The sequence below is a fragment of the Paroedura picta genome, chromosome 16 (genome assembly GCF_049243985.1).
Source record: "Paroedura picta isolate Pp20150507F chromosome 16, Ppicta_v3.0, whole genome shotgun sequence".
Lineage (NCBI taxonomy): Eukaryota > Metazoa > Chordata > Lepidosauria > Squamata > Gekkonidae > Paroedura > Paroedura picta.
The window spans coordinates 8,002,287-8,022,024 of record NC_135384.1 but is presented as its reverse complement, the minus strand read 5'-3'; the positions used below and the strand labels follow the sequence as shown (position 1 = coordinate 8,022,024).

General features: G+C 49.0%; 2 protein-coding genes across 5 annotated transcripts in view; both read right to left on the bottom strand.

Moving 5' to 3' along the window:
• Positions 1–19,738, bottom strand: part of LOC143826633 (immunoglobulin superfamily member 1-like) — a 38,788-nt gene that overhangs the window by 12,119 nt on the left and 6,931 nt on the right. The window contains exons 8-10 of the mRNA XM_077315474.1: positions 18,389–18,502; positions 17,565–17,602; positions 16,914–17,075 (exon numbers count right to left, since the gene is read on the bottom strand). Coding sequence (XP_077171589.1) covers positions 16,914–17,075; positions 17,565–17,602; positions 18,389–18,502 — 314 coding nt within the window. The remainder of the gene's footprint in view (positions 1–16,913; positions 17,076–17,564; positions 17,603–18,388; positions 18,503–19,738) is intronic.
• LOC143826711 (osteoclast-associated immunoglobulin-like receptor) lies at positions 196–15,135 on the bottom strand. Of its 4 annotated transcripts, XM_077315623.1 has the most exons (9): positions 14,999–15,135; positions 14,698–14,733; positions 14,199–14,268; positions 13,428–13,735; positions 12,543–12,854; positions 8,981–9,271; positions 8,194–8,295; positions 2,658–2,695; positions 196–1,462 (listed from the first exon to the last, which is right to left on the bottom strand). In XM_077315623.1, exons 1-9 carry the CDS (start codon positions 15,027–15,029, stop codon positions 1,256–1,258), a joined length of 1,395 nt encoding a protein of 464 aa, XP_077171738.1. In that variant the 5' UTR covers positions 15,030–15,135; the 3' UTR covers positions 196–1,255. The 4 variants fall into 4 exon arrangements, with proteins under 4 accessions (XP_077171738.1, XP_077171739.1, XP_077171742.1 ...); XM_077315624.1 differs by lacking the exon at positions 14,199–14,268 and having other exon boundaries at positions 13,428–13,733; XM_077315627.1 differs by lacking the exons at positions 13,428–13,735; positions 14,199–14,268.

Below are 19,738 nucleotides of genomic sequence, written 5' to 3'. Positions count from 1 at the left end.
CCCCTTTTCCTGCTGCCTTCCCCCAACCCACTTAACCATTGGATAGGTGAGGGTCTGCTCTACTGAAAGTGGGGGACAAATGCTCCTTCCTTTGCCTTTTGACTCCCTCGGTAGAGGCTCTTTTAGTACAACCACAAGGGGGAGTGACCTGGGTCAGCCGCTGAGCCTGAAGCATACAGAAAACCCCCAGGAAAGTTCGAAAAACTATTATCTATTTATTTATGATGATATTTATAGTCCACTTATCTCACATGGACTCAAGGGGGCTTACAACGCAGTGAGTCAATACGGTCAACAGGACGGGACGTTGTTGAACAACGCGATAGAAATCAAGGGTTGTAGAACCAACCAGAAGTCCAAAAACAGAACGGAGGCAAAGGGTAAGGGCGAACACGACCCGTTAAATCATGCAAGGATCACATGATTAGGATCCTAGTTTCATTAAGCCATGGGTAGGCAACCTGTGGCCCTCCAGATGTCCATGGACTGCAGTTCCCATGAGCCCCTGCCAGCAAATGCTGGCAGACGAAGAGTGCTTGCACTCGAAAGCTCACACCGTGAACAAATCTTTGTTGGTTTTAAAGGGGCCGCTGGACTCTGATTTTATTGTGCTACTTAAGACCAACACGGTGATTCCTTTGGATCTAAAAACTCAGCTAGAGCTTTCTTCTGGTGCAACGTATTTTTGGTTTTTTTTTACTTACATTTGGAAAGTATCCCTCAAATGTTCCCACTAGAGGGCACTCTCAGCTTGTGCTAAACGTCAATTGTGATTGTTATCTGGTCGCTGGAATACCTTGGCTAGTCTTTGGGGATTCTGGCTCCCTCATTGTTCCTTACCTATCTTGAGAGATTTCTGGTGTTCCTTCAGGTTTTTAGTTCCAGGCCTCTCTCAAGCCCCAGGCATGAACTTACAAGGGGCGGAAATGTCCACACTTTGCCCATGCTTTGCGTGTCAAGCCCGCTCTGCCTACGGTTATGCTGGAGGGCTGCACTTTGGATTAAAGAGGTTTTCTGAAGCAGAAGTTTTCCTTGTCTGGAGTCGAGCATTCCGACAGGGCAGTTGCAAGGGAGACAAATGAGAATGTTAAATAAGCCAAGGCTTTGGAAAGTGGCATCAGACACCAGCTGTTGCCAACCTGAAGCTGGGGATTTGAGCCTCAGCCTCCTCCTTCATGCAAAACAGCCTCCAGCTCAGTTTGGCTCGCTTTGACTTTGCTTCAGCATCTTCGTGGGCTGCCGGACTGCCATGGTTTTAACAGCTGGCTCCGTCTATGGCGACCGAGGCATAAATGCAAGATGCAGAGGGGTCTCCGGGAACAATTGCCTCCTGGGCTTTCCGCGGCTGATGGTTCAGTTGGACGTAGGTTAGGCCGTCATTGTCTGTCCCGCAGGTGAGTTCAGCACGTTCCACTCCAGAGGTTGCTCCATCGTGGTCTGTTGGGGCTTCAGGTTTCAGGGGCTGGCAGGGGAGGGAAGAGAGGCTTAAAGTAAATTTCTGCCATTGCTCCACCCGGTATGGTCGGATGGAAAACAAGTGAGGGGCCTCCGACAAAACCATCCCAAAAGCTGAACAAGAGCGAGTGGCATTTGGGATTGGCTGTGGGCCACCTGGAGGGTAGCAGCATGTGGCCCCCCTGTCCATTTTCAAAGGGAGCTTCTAAATAGGATCCTATAGGGGAGCCAGCTTGGTGTAGTGGTTAGGAGCGCGGACTTCTAATCTGGCATGCTGGTTTCCCTGCATGACTTTTCCCCTTTCCCTGCATGACTGCAAGCATGCCTCTTTCTGTCCTAGAATCATAGAGTTGGAAGGGACCTCCTGGGTCATCTAGTCCAACCCCCTGCACTATGCAGGACACTCACAACCCTATCACTCATCCACGATCACCAGTTTGGTGTTGTGGTTAGGAGTGAGGACTTCTAATCTGGCATGCCAGGTTCGATTCTGCATTCCCCCACATGCTGCCAGCTGGGTGACCTTGGGCTCACCACAGCATTGATAACGCTGTTCTGACCGAGCCAGAATATCAGGGCTCTCTCAGCCTCATCCACCTCACAGGGAGTCTGTTGCAGGAAGAGGAAAGGGAAGGCGAATGTAAGCCGCTTTGAGACTTCTTCGGGTAGAGAAAAGCGGCATATAAGAACCAACTCTTCTTCTTCTTCTTCAGTGATATCAGGGCTCTCTCAGCCTCACCTCCCTCACAGGGTGTCTGTTGTGGGGAAAGGAAGGGAAGGCGATTGTAAACCACTTTGACACTCCTTCAGGTAGAGAAAAGTGGCATCAAAGAACCAACTCTTCTTCTTCTTCTATGTGCAGCTGTGTCATAACTGCTATCCTGAAAGGCTACACTCCTAAAACCATTCACACTGGCAATTCTCTTAATAAATTGGATGCTAGGCAAAGATGAGTATTGCCAGAGCAATAATAAGGAAGAGCTGCTTCCTGTTCAGTATACATAAAACGTTATTGCCTGTAATGGGCTTCAATTTAACACCACCAGTATGAGTCCAGCCTTTTAGTATTCTTATCGTCTGTACTTTATGCTGGGCTGGGTGATGTTCACATATTGTTGCAGGGTTTCCTGTGTTCACCAAAATCTGAGTGCCGAACTTTGGCAGGACATTCACGGTCATTAACAGAGTGGCCGGTCACTTACCACTGTCACTGGCTGGTTTTCTGCCTTAGCACGGGAGCCTGTGGATCAAAAAGAGTTCGGAAAACTTTTCAGACAATGCGTTGCAAATAAAAATTTCCCAACACTGCTCCTTCCCCAGGCGTTCCAGATCTCTGGATCCCTGGGGGAAGAAACATGTTTAACATTGCTAGGATCTAGATTACTTGGACTAGAAAAATTAACTAGAATTCCACACTACATTCCCCACAGAGACAAATTGAATCGAGGGGTTATTGAGGGGTGATATTGATAAGGCTTGAGTTCCTTTTTGCTGCATCTAGCTTTATTGTTTAATTAATTGCATGTATTGTTATTTATGGATTTTATTGTTTGGGTTTTTGTTGGGGTTTTATGTGCTGTGACTCACCTCAAGCCTCCGGGGAGAGGTGGGAAATCCAAATATTACAATAATAATAATAATAATAATAATAATAATAATAATAATAATAATCCATTGTTGTTCCTCTATATATTTATGAAAAAGCCTAGGGAGTGGGACGTGTCCGGCTGTCCAAGTTGGAATAGGGCCAATCAGGGTGCAGCCAGCTTTGTGCTAATTGGCCCTGTCCCTGGACTTTACTCTTTGCTCTCAGACACCTCAGTGCCTGGAGCCAGCAGCAGGTAAGGGGAGAGGCCCTGGGCAAAGGATCGTGGTGGAGGGTCTCCTGGCCTGCTGGGCTGGGCCTGCTAATGAGCTAACGAGGGTCACCTGGCCTGCTGGGCTGGGCTTGCTAACAAGCTAACGAGGGCCACCTGGCCTGCTGGGCTGGGCTTGCTGATGAGTTAACGAGGGCCATCTGGCCTGCTAGGCTGGGCTTGCTAACGAGTTAACGAGGGCCTCCTGGCCTGCTGGGCTGGGCTTGCTAATGAGCTAACGAGGGCCACCTGGCCTGCTAGGCTGGGCTTGCTGACGAGCTAACGAGGGCCACCTGGCCTTCTGGGCTGCGCTTGCTAATGAGTTAACGAGGGCCACCTGGCCTGCTAGGCTGGGCTTGCTAATGAGTTAACGAGGGCCTGCTGGGCTGGGCTTGCTAACGAGCTAACGAAGGCCACCTGGCCTGCTGGGCTGGGCTTGCTAACGAGCTAACGAGGGCCACCTGGCCTTCTAGGCTGGGCTTGCTAACGAGTTAACGAGGGCCTACTGGCCTGCTGGGCTGGGCTTGCTAACGAGTTAACGAGGGCTACCTGGCCTTCTAGGCTGGGCTTGCTAACGAGTTAATGAGGGACTCCTGGAATGCTGGGCTGGGCTTGCTAACGAGTTAACAAGGGCCTACTGGCCTGCTGGGCTGGGCTTGCTAACGAGTTAACAAGGGCCTACTGGCCTTCTAGGCTGGGCTTGCTGTTAACGAGGGCCTCCTGGAATGCTAGGCTGGGCTTGCTGATGAGTTAACAAGGGCCACCTGGCCTGCTGGGCTGGGCTTACTAACGAGCTAACGAGGGCCAACTGGCCTGCTAGGCTGGGCTTGCTAACAAGCTAACGAGGGCCACCTGGAATGCTAGGCTGGGCTTGCTGACGAGTTAATGAGGGCCTCCTGGAATGCTAGGCTGGGCTTGCTAACGAGTTAACAAGGGCCTACTGGCCTGCTGGGCTGGGCTTGCTAACAAGTTAACAAGGGCCACCTGGCCTGCTGGGCTGGGCTTACTAACGAGCTAACGAGGGCCAACTGGCCTGCTAGGCTGGGCTTGCTAACAAGCTAACGAGGGCCACCTGGCCTGCTAGGCTGGGCTTGCTGACGAGTTAATGAGGGCCTCCTGGAATGCTAGGCTGGGCTTGCTAACGAGTTAACGAGGGCCTACTGGCCTGCTGGGCTGGGCTTGCTAACGAGTTAATGAGGGCCTCCTGGAATGCTAGGCTGGGCTTGCTAACGAGTTAACGAGGGCCTACTGGCCTGCTGGGCTGGGCTTGCTAATGAGTTAACGAGGGCCTCCTGGCCTGCTGGGCTGGGCTTGCTAACAAGCTAACGAGGGCCTACTGGCCTGCTAGGCTGGGCTTGCTAACGAGTTAACGAGGGCCTCCTGGCCTGCTGGGCTGGGCTTGCTAACGAGCTAACGAGGGCCTCCTGGCCTAGGCTTGCTAACGAGCTAACGAGGGCCACCTGGCCTGCTAGGCTGGGCTTGCTAATGAGTTAACGAGGGCCTGCTGGGCTGGGCTTGCTAACGAGCTAACGAAGGCCACCTGGCCTGCTGGGCTGGGCTTGCTAACGAGCTAACGAGGGCCACCTGGCCTTCTAGGCTGGGCTTGCTAACGAGTTAACGAGGGCCTACTGGCCTGCTGGGCTGGGCTTGCTAACGAGTTAACGAGGGCTACCTGGCCTTCTAGGCTGGGCTTGCTAACGAGTTAATGAGGGACTCCTGGAATGCTGGGCTGGGCTTGCTAACGAGTTAACAAGGGCCTACTGGCCTGCTGGGCTGGGCTTGCTAACGAGTTAACAAGGGCCTACTGGCCTTCTAGGCTGGGCTTGCTGTTAACGAGGGCCTCCTGGAATGCTAGGCTGGGCTTGCTGATGAGTTAACAAGGGCCACCTGGCCTGCTGGGCTGGGCTTACTAACGAGCTAACGAGGGCCAACTGGCCTGCTAGGCTGGGCTTGCTAACAAGCTAACGAGGGCCACCTGGAATGCTAGGCTGGGCTTGCTGACGAGTTAATGAGGGCCTCCTGGAATGCTAGGCTGGGCTTGCTAACGAGTTAACAAGGGCCTACTGGCCTGCTGGGCTGGGCTTGCTAACAAGTTAACAAGGGCCACCTGGCCTGCTGGGCTGGGCTTACTAACGAGCTAACGAGGGCCAACTGGCCTGCTAGGCTGGGCTTGCTAACAAGCTAACGAGGGCCACCTGGCCTGCTAGGCTGGGCTTGCTGACGAGTTAATGAGGGCCTCCTGGAATGCTAGGCTGGGCTTGCTAACGAGTTAACGAGGGCCTACTGGCCTGCTGGGCTGGGCTTGCTAACGAGTTAATGAGGGCCTCCTGGAATGCTAGGCTGGGCTTGCTAACGAGTTAACGAGGGCCTACTGGCCTGCTGGGCTGGGCTTGCTAATGAGTTAACGAGGGCCTCCTGGCCTGCTGGGCTGGGCTTGCTAACAAGCTAACGAGGGCCTACTGGCCTGCTAGGCTGGGCTTGCTAACGAGTTAACGAGGGCCTCCTGGCCTGCTGGGCTGGGCTTGCTAACGAGCTAACGAGGGCCTCCTGGCCTAGGCTTGCTAACGAGCTAACGAGGGCCACCTGGCCTGCTAGGCTGGGCTTGCTAATGAGTTAACGAGGGCCTCCTTGCCTGCTGGGCTGGGCTTGCTAACGAGTTAACGAGGGCCTCCTTGCCTGCTGGGCTGGGCTTGCTAACGAGCTAATGAGGGCCACCTGGCCTGCTGGGCTGGGCTTGATAACGAGTTAACGAGGGCCTCCTGGCCTGCTAGGCTGGGCTTGCTAACGAGTAAACGAGGGCCACCTGGCCTGCTGGGCTGGGCTTGCTGATGAGTTAACGAGGGCCTCCTGGCCTGCTGGGCTGGGCTTACTAACGAGTTAACGAGGACCTCCTGGCCTGCTGGGCTGGGCTTGCTAACGAGTTAACGAGGACCTCCTGGCCTGCTAGGCTGGGCTTGCTAACGAGTTAACGAGGGCCTCCTTGCCTGCTGGGCTGGGCTTACTAACGAGTTAACGCGGACCTCCTGGCCTGCTGGGCTGGGCTTGCTAACGAGTTAACGAGGGCCTCCTTGCCTGCTGGGCTGGGCTTGCTAACGAGTTAACGAGGGCTACCTGGCCTTCTAGGCTGGGCTTGCTAACGAGTTAATGAGGGCCTCCTGGAATTCTAGGCTGGGCTTGCTAACGAGTTAACGAGGGCCTACTGGCCTGCTGGGCTGGGCTTGCTAACGAGTTAACGAGGGCCTCCTGGCCTGCTGGGCTGGGCTTGCTAACGAGCTAACGAGGGCCACCTGGCCTGCTAGGCTGGGCTTGCTAACGAGTTAACGAGGGCCTCCTGGCCTGCTGGGCTGGGCTTGCTAACGAGTTAACGAGGGCCTCCTTGCCTGCTGGGCTGGGCTTGCTAACGAGCTAACGAGGGCCACCTGGCCTGCTGGGCTGGGCTTGCTAACGAGTTAACGAGGGCCTCCTGGCCTGCTGGGCTGGGCTTGCTAACGAGCTAACGAGGGCCACCTGGCCTTCTAGGCTGGTCTTGCTGACGAGCTAACGGGGCCTCCTGGCCTGCTAGGTAGGGCCTGCTGATGAGCTAACGAGGGCCACCTGGCCTGCTAGGCTGGGCTTGCTAACGAGTTAACGAATACCTCCTGGCCTGCTGGGCTGGGCTTGCTAACGAGTTAACGAGGGCCTCCTGGCCTGCTGGGCTGGGCTTGCTAACGAGCTAACGAGGGCCACCTGGCCTGCTAGGCTGGGCTTGCTAACGAGTTAACGAGGGCCTCCTTGCCTGCTGGGCTGGGCTTGCTAACGAGGGCCACCTGGCCTTCTAGGCTGGTCTTGCTGACGAGCTAATGGGGGCCTCCTGGCCTGCTAGGTAGGGCCTGCTGATGAGCTAATGAGGGCCTCCTAGTCTGCTGGGCAGGGCCTGCTAATGAGCTAACGAGGGACTCCTTAGCCTCCTTAGCCTGTTAACAAGGACCACCTGGCTTGCTAGGCTGGACTTGCTGATGAGTTAACGAGGACTTCTTGGCCTGGTAGGTAGGGCCTGCTGACAAGCTAACGAGGGCCTGCTTATTTCCCATAGTTCTATTTCTCCTACTTAGGGAGGTCGCTTAGGCCATCCTCTGATTTTGCATTTGCAAAAAGCAACAACAACAACAACAAACCTCCTTTCTCCACAGGTTGCAATTTCCACACTGGGCTTTCATGTGGTTTCAGCATTTGAGCTAATACTTTGTCTGTGAACCCTGAGTTGGTGCCAGTTGGTGGAGAGGGCTGTAGCTCACTGGCAGTGCAAAAGCATTGTGTAGTAAAGATCCTAGGTGCATTTGTGGCACCTCTGGGACGTGGCCAAAGACCTACTTTGCAAGCAGGAGGCGGATTCTAGGCACATCCAGGCAAGCAGGTCAGATAGCAGATGACGGGAAAGATTGTTCTCTAGCTGACACCCTGAGGGCTGCTCCCAGTTCAAGCAGACAATATCGTGCGGGATGGCCCGGTTATTTCATTCAATACAAGTTAACATCTGACAAAGGGAGCTTCCACTCTCAAAAGCTTACGCCACAAAAATCTTGTTGGTGTCGAAGGGTGTTAGCTTAGGGGGGAGGCCAAGCAGTGGAGGCAAATTTTTATGGACTGCAATTCCCATGAGCCTCTGTCAGGATATTGCTGGCAGGGACTCATGGGAATTATGAAGAGCCACAGTTCGGCCACCCCTGCACGATGCCATACTAGCTCTCAGAATTTCAGTGGGATCCTCTTGGTGCTAGCTCAGGGGTGGCCAAACTGTGGCTCTCCAAACGTCCATGGACTACAATTCCCATGAGCCCCTGCCATGAGCTAGCCCTTCTACTGTCTTCCATTGCGTGTATTTTAAGCCACCCAATCAACTCACACTTCCTTCTTCTTTTGTGCCACACAATCGCAAGCAAGAAGAGGACGAGGATCAGGAGAAGGCCCGCAGCACAGGTGGCCAATATAATAGTCAAGGATCCTCCTGAAAAACCAAGGACATCTTGAGTTAGAGGTTCACCCAATTATATACAGAGTATTTATTTACTATTTATGGATACGGAAGGGCGGTATACAAATCTAATAAATAAATAAATAAATAAATGTAATGCATTTGTATGCCACCTTTCAGCCCAGCTCTGGGATATAAGCCCAAGTGCTCTTGTTATAAGCCAGTCTTGGCAATGTATTGATTTGGGTTTACTTGCATCACTTTCAATAAAGGGATATTTTGCATTAAGTCAAGGATTCGTTCTTGAGGCAATCTGGAAAACCCACACAAGGGTTTCTGAGGACATGAGAGCCAGTTTAGTGTCGTGGTTAGGAGTGCGGACTTCTAATCGGGCGTGCTGGGTTCGATTCTGTGCTTCCCCACGTGCAGCCAGCTGGGTGACTGATCAAGCAGTGATATCAGGGCTCTCTCAGCCTCACCCACCTCACAGGGTGTCTGTTGTGGGGAGAGGAAAGGGAAGGCAGCCACTTTGAGCCTCCTTCGGGTAGAGAAAAGCATCATATAAGAACCAGCTCTTCTTCTTCTTCTTCTATAACTATATAGGCATAGGTACTGTGTCCTGGTCTGGGCGTGCATCAAACCAGAAATCACTGCGTCGTATATAATAAGAGGGGCTTGGAAAGCAGGGGAAAGAGAAATGCCTGGCTTGCTCCCTCACCTTCCACAACTAGCTCCACGGGGTCACTTGGCTCTGACCAGACGTGAGGAAACGAGCTGTGCTGATACTGACAGCTGTAGCGCCCTGCATCTTCTGTCCTCCTCACATGGAGAAGGAACTTTGCGACGTTCCCATTTGACTCCGCCTTCTGGGATGCAATTGGGCTTCCCGATTTGTGTAGAGAGAAGGTCAAACCATCCTTTTTGCTTTTGCATTCAATGGTGACATTTGAGCCCAGTGCCGGCTTCCCCCTGGGACTCACCTCGATGACGGGTTTGGTGAGGGTGGGATCTAAATGACAGAAAAAAACACAGGGTATGGAGTGATCTGTGCTTGATGTTCAACGAATGTATCCTTTTTGACTCGGATCCATTGTCTGCCAGTCCGTTCCCTTCTAGTCCTCTTGGTTATCCAGTATTCTCTGATACTACTGTGCAGGATATTGCACAGAATCCAGCCTCTTGAGTCACTCAGAATGCATTAAAAACAAGTTTCTAGCCGTTATGGTTTAAATGTATCAAAAATGTAAATGAACAGAAGCCAGGGACGGTAGGGGTTCAATAAGATGCCCTACAGCTAGTGCTGTAATACCTAGAATATCTCTCCCCCTCCAGTATTTCCACACACCAAATAAAATTATGCCCAGTGAAAAGTTGCATAGATCTCCCTAATTCATACAGAGTGCGGAGCTCCACTTTAACTCAGAATTTTTTTCCTTGGTGCAAACACTTGCTTTTCTTGCACAAAACTTACACTGCTCTGGTTCTTGCGCACAGAGAACTTGATATCAGGGTGGACAGTTCCATCACAGCTTCTGTCCTCCCAATGTGTAGTTTTTTCTTTGTTGGAATATCAGGGGGAGGGGAGACATCTGTCATGAGGGTCCCACCCACACCTTGAAAGGGTATAACTCAAGGACTGGATTGCCATTTCCATGAGATTAAACCAAAGTCTTTGCCTAGGCTGTACTTGGTCAGGTATCCAAGATATGTTAAGCGTCATTTCAGCCTTGTGGATTTTTTAACTAGTATTTTAAAAAAAATTAAGGATAGACTCCGTTATTACTGAACTTTTTCTCTGTATTTCCATGTCCAAAAGGAATCTTACGGTGCCAATTCTATAACTGTGCTGGTGCCCTATTTTATTTATTTATTATATTTTCACACAGAGATTTCTCCCAAAACAAGGTGAAATCCCCCAAAGCTAACCAGAGAACATCGTCAATACTAAAAGCAAGCTGGAACCTCTAACCAATTGCCCGGGGTTTTAAAAAAGCCCTCCCATAATCATTGGCACAAAAATGCCTGGCTGTAACCAATACAGAATCTCTTCAAGAGATCCCAGAAGCCCCTGCAAGAGGCATAATCTTCCTGACCTAAGTGTGGGAAACATGAGAAGCCCTTCAAATAGCTATTATATGCACTATACTGGGAAGACAGAAAGCAGAGGCTGATGAGAAGGTGCTGTCCAGGGTCCTACACAGAGAAGCATTACCTCAAGTTTGGGGGGGACCCAGGCTACAGGGAGTTTTGCATTAAACACCAGCACCATGGACTGAATCCAAAAACATATCAGCAACCAATGCAGCGCTCTCCAAAGGGGAGTAAGAGGTTTGCAGCAGATGACCATAGACATCAATATATTCTTGACAATCTGAACTTTTCCCCAAGGGCAGCCCACAGTAGAACATGCGCCAGTCTGTTCTTGAGCCTACTGTAGCGAATATCAGTCAGACTCCAGAAAAGGCACTAATTTCCTTTGTAATTGCTTGGTGGGTTGGATTGGCAGGAAGGTAGACGGTCACTGAGCTCCATTTTAACCGTCCTCCCTTGTCTTCCTCCTAACGAATGCGCAGGGCATAGAAGTGCAGTTTCACCTCCAATGGGATGAAGGGGGAGGAGAGAGGGTGCCTCTGTGTGGACAAAGGTGGCCACCTTCTTTCTTCTCCGGAGACATTTCACGTCTATGCCGCGTAATTTGGAGAGACTGAATGGAAGAAGTCAGGCTGCGGATTAATTAGAGCAGGGGTAGTCAACCTGTGGTCCTCCAGATGTTCATGGACTACAATTCCCATGAGCTCCTGCCAGCGTTTGCTGGCAGGGGCTCATGGGAATTGTGGTCCATGAACCTCTGGAGGACCACAGGTCGACTACCCCTGAATTAGAGTACATGAGGAACCGTGAGAATGAGAAAGATAAGGACAGAGAAGAGCTGAAAAGTGGAAATCACAGAGCCTAAAAAGTAGGTGGAAGTGAAAGAGAAGATAGGGGGGGAAGCTCTTTTCAGAAAGCCAGTGAGTCAGTGTGCTATATATGCGCTAGAAAGAGCAAAAGGGAGAAGTTGCTGAGGGTGGATCAAGCAACAAGGAGTTTCAGAGCAGAGGCTGAGATAAAATCAGGAGCGTCGGAAAGATGCAATCTAAAGTGTGTACATTAAAGCTGCAGTTTCAGGAGGAGGAGGGAAGAGCTTTCATGGGCACAGAGATTATAAGTTTGAACAGTGAAATTGTATAGATACTCAAGATGGCAGAAGGAGCACACACATATAGGGAATGCCTTTGTCGCCAGGCCCAGCCAATTTATCTATGTACACTCTCAGATGCACATCGTTTTATGATTGTCCATTGCCTATTCTGGACAGGAGCATCTGGATTTCCTATAAAGCAGGGGTGGGCAAACTGTGGCCCTCCAGATGTCTACGAACTACAATACCCATGAGCCCCCTGCCAGCAAATTTGCTGGCAGGGTCTCATGGGAATTGTAGTCCGTGGACATCTGGAGGGCCATAGTTTGCCCACCCCTGCTACAAAGGCTCCAGCAGAAGTCCTAGTGACCGTTTTCCTTACAGTGGGTCAAAAATCTTGGAAAATCCCTACTTCTCTCTCAGATGGATGGCAAAATAAGAGGAGGAAATGAAGGTTGACACCTTTTGTTTCAAAACCAGTTCCAGGGGACTACAGTTGTAACTGGAGGATTTCAGTTGGGGTGACAGAGGGCAATGTAGCTCCCTGCATGGTCACATTTTACTGTATAAAGAGCCAGCTTGGTGTCGTGCTTAAGAGCGGCAGCTTCTAATCTTGCAAGCCGGGTTTGATTCCCTGCTCCTCCACATGTAGCCATCTGGGTGACCTTGTTGCATGTTGTGGGGAGAGGAAGGGAAGGTGACTGTAAGTTGGGTATAAAAAAAAGTGGGGTATAAAAACCAACTCCTCTTCTTCTTAGAGAAGGGGACTTGGTTGGAGGTGGTATTCTCTGGCTCCGTCACCTGTGAAGGTCCCTGGCCCCCTTGAATGTATGCACAAAATCGGTGAGAACATGCTCCTATTCTGGTATTCGGTGGTGACTTTCATGTCTAGAATATGCTACGCCTCTGTGTTGGAGAAGCTGGGCTCTGGTGGGGTGGAGAATGCAGTGGTGAAGTTGCATACGATATTTTTGAGCCTGAAATGTATTTCTTTGCAATGTCGCCAACAACAGTAAAGAGAAATGCAGGAGGTCCTCCTCTATACTCCCATTTGATTTATGAATTTAAGATGGAACAGTCATGTGGGAAAATAAGTTACCTGTTACGTTGATGTGAACAGGGTCACTGAGAGGTGACCATTGATCATCTGGGCTATTTCTAATCCGATATCTACAGTGGTAGACCCCTCCGTCTGTTCGCTTGATGTTGCTCAAGAGGAATACAGCTTCATGAAATTCTGCAGTCCTGAGCAGACGGAATTCTACAGTCCTGGACAGACGCACACGTCCTTTAAGCAGAGCAAACTCTACTTGGGCCACCTTTGCATTCCTGCACTGGATGTAGACGTCTCCTCCCAGATTCACTGTATCCCTGGGGCTCACAGAGATGGAAGGCTTGGGAATATCTTCTCCTGGGCAGAAAGAAAATGGTTATGTGTGTTGGAAGGTGAAACGTCATCAACAGGCTGACTCTGTAAAACGAATTAGGCCACGAGCGGGTTCCAGGAGTGGCGGGTAATAAGTCATATAATATAATATAATATAATATAATATAATATAATATAATATAATATAATATAATATAATATAATATAATATAATATAATATAATATAATATAATATAATATAATATAATATAATATAATGATATATTCTTTGATCTGTAATGTATCACTGGAGGATGTTGTTGAGGATATTTAGTACCATATAAAATAAGATCAGCTGTTAAAAATCCAAGGTATATTTTTGTCCCTTTTTCCTTCCTTCCTTCCTTCCTTCCTTCCTTCCTTCCTTCCTTCCTTCCTTCCTTCCTTCCTTCCTTCCTTCCTTCCTTCATTCATTCATTCATTCATTCATTCATTCATTCATTCATGTTTCTATCTATATAGGATTTATATTTGATTTGTGATTGAGGAAAATGCAACGTGCAGTTTCGTTTTGATTTATGGGGGAGAGGTACCCAAAGACTGAGATAGGTTTTCACCTCTTACGTCGATATGGATTTCATCACTGTAATCCGAACAGCGGTCATACAATGTGGTCTCGTTGAAGCAATATATACACCGGTAGATCCCTGCATTTGACTGAGTTGCATTGGAAATGGTAAACACGACCCCATTTTGCTCAGCCTTCTTTTTATCCAGGTAGTGTAAAGAGGAACCCTTTTGTTTGTGCAGGGAAAATTCAGCCTGTTGTGAGCCTTCATTCTGACAGTGGATGGTGATATTTCCTCCCTGTGTAACTACCTCTCCGGAACTCATAGAAATAAAAGGCTTGGGATAAGGCAGGACTGTGAAAGAAAGACAACAAGGGCAGTAATCAGAATCTAGAGCGTGCGTCTCAATCTTACTCCATGGGCTGATGTTGGCATGCATTGGGGAAGCACCTGAGAAGCCAGCATCCAGGTGGGACCTGACAATCAAAAGGAAGCCAGAAACGGGGATAGCGTTACAACGATCAAAAAGCAACAAAGCTAACCAGTGAGTAGTGAAGACACAAAAGGTTAGGGGCCTACCAAACGTAAATAATTATATTAACATTTAACTCATGAAGTTTAAAAACATAAGATGGGGGGGGGGGGGAGGTTAGTGAATGACCTTGAATTGGTGGAAATCTGCATGCCAGACATTCACAGCCCATTCAGGGCTTGTGCTGATTCCTGTCCCAACTGCTCGACTGGCAAGACCAGCAGGAGCAGTGATTAATGAGGGGGGAAAGCCACAGGATCACCAGCAAACCAGGAAACGAAACTTATCTGGTCTTCTTTTGTGCGTTAGGACTAGTGTTGTAATCAGGAATTAGCCTGTGACGCATCGGACAGCAGCCTGAAAAGTATCACACGGTAAACGCTGCAGATCAAGCTGTGCTTAAAAGTTACAGAGGCCTCTTGAAAAGCTGGCATTTCTATAAAACTTGCAACCATAGTTCCTCATTACGCCTTATTTGCTAGCAGTTCTGTTTTCCGTTTGCTACAAGCACCCTTGCAAGAAGCCACAGCTCCATGGGAAGAGACCCTCGTGTTCTGAAGGCAACACCTGGAAAGATTTGTCTCTATTTACATTGAGGGAACCAAGACTCACATATGTTGGCCACCTGCAAAGAAGGATGGAGCTATTTGTATCCTCAAGGATCATTTGACAAGTGCAGCTGGTTGTGAATGAGGGGGTGGCAAGCAGATTAGGCTGGGGAGGCTAGGGCATTTAATTCCCACCCTGTCCCCATGACTGAGGTGACTTTTGTCTGCAGATACTCACCTCTAGGCATCACTCGCTGACCAGCCATCCACCACCCTGGAAAGTAGATGATTCCATTAGTGACAAAGTATCTGGATACTGGGGCCCATTCTGCACACGTAGGATAATGCCGTTTCAGTGTGCTTTGGCAGCTGGATTTTCCTGTGTAGAACAGGAAAATCTACTTCTAAAGTGCATTGAAAGTATATTATCTAGTATTTGCAAAATAGGCCTGGGCCTCTGGTTTTCCCTCCACCTCCAATCAGCCACCCCGCTATTACAAACCCACTGGTATCACTGACTTCCCATCTGTAATACCAACCAAGAAAGATGATGTTCACAGAGAACCTCATGGAGAACCTTCTGTAAGCAGCGGTGTCCTTGCTCTGGTGTCCTCTGGATAATCATCCCAGCTGGTGGGTGCGACTTCGGAAATACAACACAGTCATTACCCATAATGCCCCCAGTTAGTCTATGATCAAGCCGAGCAGTCAACTCCCTCCAGTGACGGATAAACCACGTGACTATTTTTTTCTGGGCTGCAGAAACAGTGTTAAATATAGACTCTGTTTCCCAATGATGTACAAAGTAAAACTGCTCACAGAGCTGACATTTGTGGAAATATGTGCGGAGGGGGGGGGGAATTGCAAAATATGTAACTTCCCCCCACTGTGAGAGATGGCATAGCACACTGGCTGTGACTTTGTTCCAGTTAGTTATGCCATAGTATCAGAAGCTATGCCTAGGACCTCTTTTGCATGGGTGTTTCCCGTTGCTTTCACTGTGCCTGTCCGTCAGGTTTTCCTTGTCGTTCTGCATTGATTTTTTTCTCCCTTCAGTGCTCTTTTCACTTTCTGTTGCTGTTTCCCTGGGTTTCTTGAGAGTGCTTTTGGTGCTGATTTTTCCCTTGTTTCGCTTCCAAGCCAAAGGTAATTCCAAAGCATAGATTCCCTTGGACTTTCCTTCCACCCTTTTTGCCACCCTTAGAAGGTCAGTCCCCCACTCACACTGGGGTTATCCTGTCCACTCTGCACCTTCTGCGATCCATCTGTGTAAAAGCTCCATTTAGCCCTCATTTTTAATTTTTTTTTGACATGCGGCATTTGTCTAGCGATATGGGATAATCACTAGTCGTAAAGTTCAAAAGGAGCTGTATGAGGTTTAGTTATCTGCTGGTCTGGACTTTAAAGTGGATCAGAGAGGAGGCAAAAGGCAGCACCCCCAGCACGCACACACAAAAAGGATTGTGCAAATGTTGCATTTGAATCCCCCCCCCCCCAGAATGTGTTCTGAATGTTTAATCATGAAGGTGTAAATACCTTCATAATATCTGGCATTTGTGTGTGTTGTGTATGCACAAACCATGTTAGTTTCACCTGCTTGTGTTATATGGAAAATATCTGTCTTTGCATGGGGAGGGGGGCATCTAATGAATAGTCAGCTATCAAACACAAGAGAGACAGAAAGCTTTTCAGTGAGGTAGGCCAATTACAACCTGTTATATGCAGTGACCAGTACTGGCATGTTCTTATAAGCATCACAGAAAGATTCAGAGGCAGAGGATTAAATGAGCTTTTTAAAATTATATTTATATTATTAAACTCAAAATACAGTATAAAGAGGTATCGTACAGCCAGAATTCCAAACTAGATAGAAGGATCCCGTATCTGCCTCCTTTTTATTATTATACATGTACAATTTCTTCTTCCTCTACTGTTTCACCCGCTAAAGCCTCCATTTCAGCTGGGCCACCGTAATAACCCCACCTTGATGAATCCATTTTAGATGGGCCAAATTAACCAACTATTTCAATATCTCTAGTAGCGTTCTTCTAGTATGGCACTCAAACTTTCCTAGAGGCAATTAATAGATCCTACAGCTGAAATCGCACTGTTCCAAATAATTTCTCTACAAAAGGGCCCACAAAAATCAAGCAAACACCGTGTTCTGTGCATATGAGAAACAAAGGAATCTGCCATACGTCCTGCTACCCAAGGCATAAGATCTCTGGAGCCAAACTAATTGCCGAGGCTAACGCTTGGGTCAGCAGCCTCCACAGGTCCTGGGTCTATCACCCATGTTTTCTGTGCAGTCAGATTCAGATCCATGATTATGTGGAGAAAGTCAGAGACCTTGGCAGGCATAAATCGATATTTTGTGCAAATGGAAGATCATGCTGCCTCACGGTCTCCAAACGTCACCGTCTCCCCACAGTCTTGCCTATCTTAGGCCTATCTGGATCTTTCTTTGGCCACCGATGCATAGACGCAAGACTCAGGCCCTGCGTCTTGACTAGCTGGCTGCACAGTTTTCAATGCGTGTTGGTTCAGTACGGCATAAGTGACTCCATCCTCGTCTGCTCTGTCATCCTGGCCCGGCCCAGCATTTTGTTCCAGGAGCTGTAAGGGAGAGACAAAAAGGCTTAAGGATACAATCCTTTGGCGAGTTCCTCCACAACAGCTGCAGAAGAAGAAAATGAGACCTTGAGGGATTTTCAGTGACAGCTTCAAGACAGGGGGTGAGTGAGTGTTGCAAATCTAGAAGTTGCTGGCCTTCTATCCTTAACCCCACCTGAAACCCCACGGCTATCAGTGGCTAGCAGCCATAAGGTATAGATGGACCACTGTGTCTTGGGCAGGGATGCTCTATCCTTGGTGCTTGAGTTCTGGCCCCCTGGTGAACCTCCTGGGTTTTGGCCACCATCTGGCGCATCATCCATTTTCCCCAGGGGAACAAACCTCTGTAGATTGAAGATGAGCTAAAATTCCAGGGGATCCCCAGGGCCCACCTGGAGGCTGGCATCCCAGGCACCCAACAGACAATACATTGAGATAGATTGTTGAGCAGAGGTTTTATCTGTAGATATATATAGCAGAAAACCCTCTTACTCTGTTCACGGGTTGACTTCCTTCCTTGATTGTGGAGCCTGTAGAACAGAGATACCTCGTGAGATGTTTTAGCCAATCTGTTATACATCAGAAATGTAGCCTCAGCTCCCACCCTGGATCCTGTGCCTCTCAAGAGCCTTGTCTGAATGGAGGGATCTCAATATTGTCAACTACTTTATGATCTGCATTAGAAACATGTTCAAAGTAGCCCGAATTCTACACACCCTTTCTACTAACTGCGTACGTGAAATCAGTCTGCGCATGCAACAATTTGCTTTTAGGCCTGAGAAGAGGCAGTATGGAAAGGAACTCCACCCCTTAACAGCTGCAAATTCTCCTCAAGCTCCTACTTCATCCGTATTTCGGCTGACGTTTCCCAACCACATCTGCCACCACCGCTGGCTTCTCTCCTACACCTCTTCCTGGCCTATCCCTGCAGGGTAGGACACCCACAAACATCACGCCAGGCCAGCAAATTAGCCTGTGGCCAAAATGCCCCTAACATGCCCGTTCCATAACTGCTCTGTCTCCTCCTCCTCGTGCAACAGCTGAGAGCTCTTTTGCGCATACTCCAATCCAGGGGTAGTCAAACTGCGGCCCTCCAGATGTCCATGGACTACAATTCCCAGGAGCCCCCTGCCAGCATTCGCTGGCAGGGGGCTCCTGGGAATTGTAGTCCATGGACAATTGTAGTCCATTGACTACCCCTGCTCCAATCCATGTGAAACACAGGGGTGGGGTGGGGGGTGGGGCCGCCCTCATGCCAGGCCTGCACAGTCTCCCTGACCCAGGCCTTAATCTCAGCCGTTCGGAAAAACACTTACGCCTTCTCCTTTTGCGGCACAAGACCAAGATCAGCACCAGCAGGAAGAGAACCAGGAGAAGTCCTGCCGCGGCACTAGCCCATATGATGGTCGTGTGGTCTTTTTTAGACCCACCTGCAAGATCGTAAAGATCTTCAGTCAGAGCACAGCTAACTTTGTTTTTTTTCCCCACGCACAGTGAATGCTAACAAAAAACCCCAAGGATGAAATCAATCTGCATAACCATCTTGCGGTGTCTTTGCTGCTGCTTCCCACCTCTCCGTCATCCCTCCTTTTCTGGCACGGGGCCTTCCTCCTCACCAGGCTCCCCCTCCCCCCTCCCACATGTATTCAGGCACGGGTGTGGGAGTCCATTCCCTGTGGTCCCATAACATTTAGGAGGCTGTGTGAATGAAGCAAGAACATCAGGGAGGACAACTGAAAGGGCCTTTCCTGTGTGATTGACCTGCTGCCAGAAGGGAGGGTCCGGGGCAAGAATTAGGTGGGGAAAGTCATGTGACAGGCCGCACCCGTATGACATCCTATTTATTTTATTTACAGTTAGTCTTTCTCCAGGAATCCAAAAGATCTATCTATCTATCTATCTATCTATCTATCTATCTATCTATCTATCTATCTATCTATCTATCTATCTATCTATCTATCTATCTATCTATCTATCTATCTATCTATCTATCTATCTATCTATCTATCTATCTATCTATCTATCTATCTATCTATCTATCTATCTATCTATCTATCTATCTATCTATCTATCTATCTATCTATCTATCTATCTATCTAATCTGATTTCTACAACAATAACCCCCCCCCAATAAATTACAAAATTTAACAGGTGCAGAAAACAATTTAATAGGTGCAGAAGACAATTGAACCAAAGCAAAGTAGGTTCCCTACACTACGTCAAAGAAATGTGGTTCCTCTTCTGGCCCTGTATGCATGGGACATGCATTCATCCACTTGCCTTGTGCCAGTGACACTCAGTGGCTTGGTAACCACATGCGATCCTTCGACAAGCATCTTGAGGTTCTTCTAAGCACCATTTCCCAATGTGGTACCTACCACATTGGTCAAAAAGTGGGCAGGGCTGGTGCCTGGCGGGGCTGGGAGTTCCCACCGTGTACCAGCTGCTTCTGGAAGAAAAAAGTGGCTCTGAGCCTCCCTGAGTTGAAGGTATCCTGCCAGGAATGGAAATCCATGTGGCTCTTTCAGTTCTAGGTAATTGCAAACGTGGCAGCCTGTGAGCCACAAAGGGACTCCCACAGCCTTGTATTGAGTCACCTCATTGGACTAGCTCAGTCTGTTCATTGTCTAATGTTGTCACTTCGAGGTCTCAAGAGGGGTCATTCA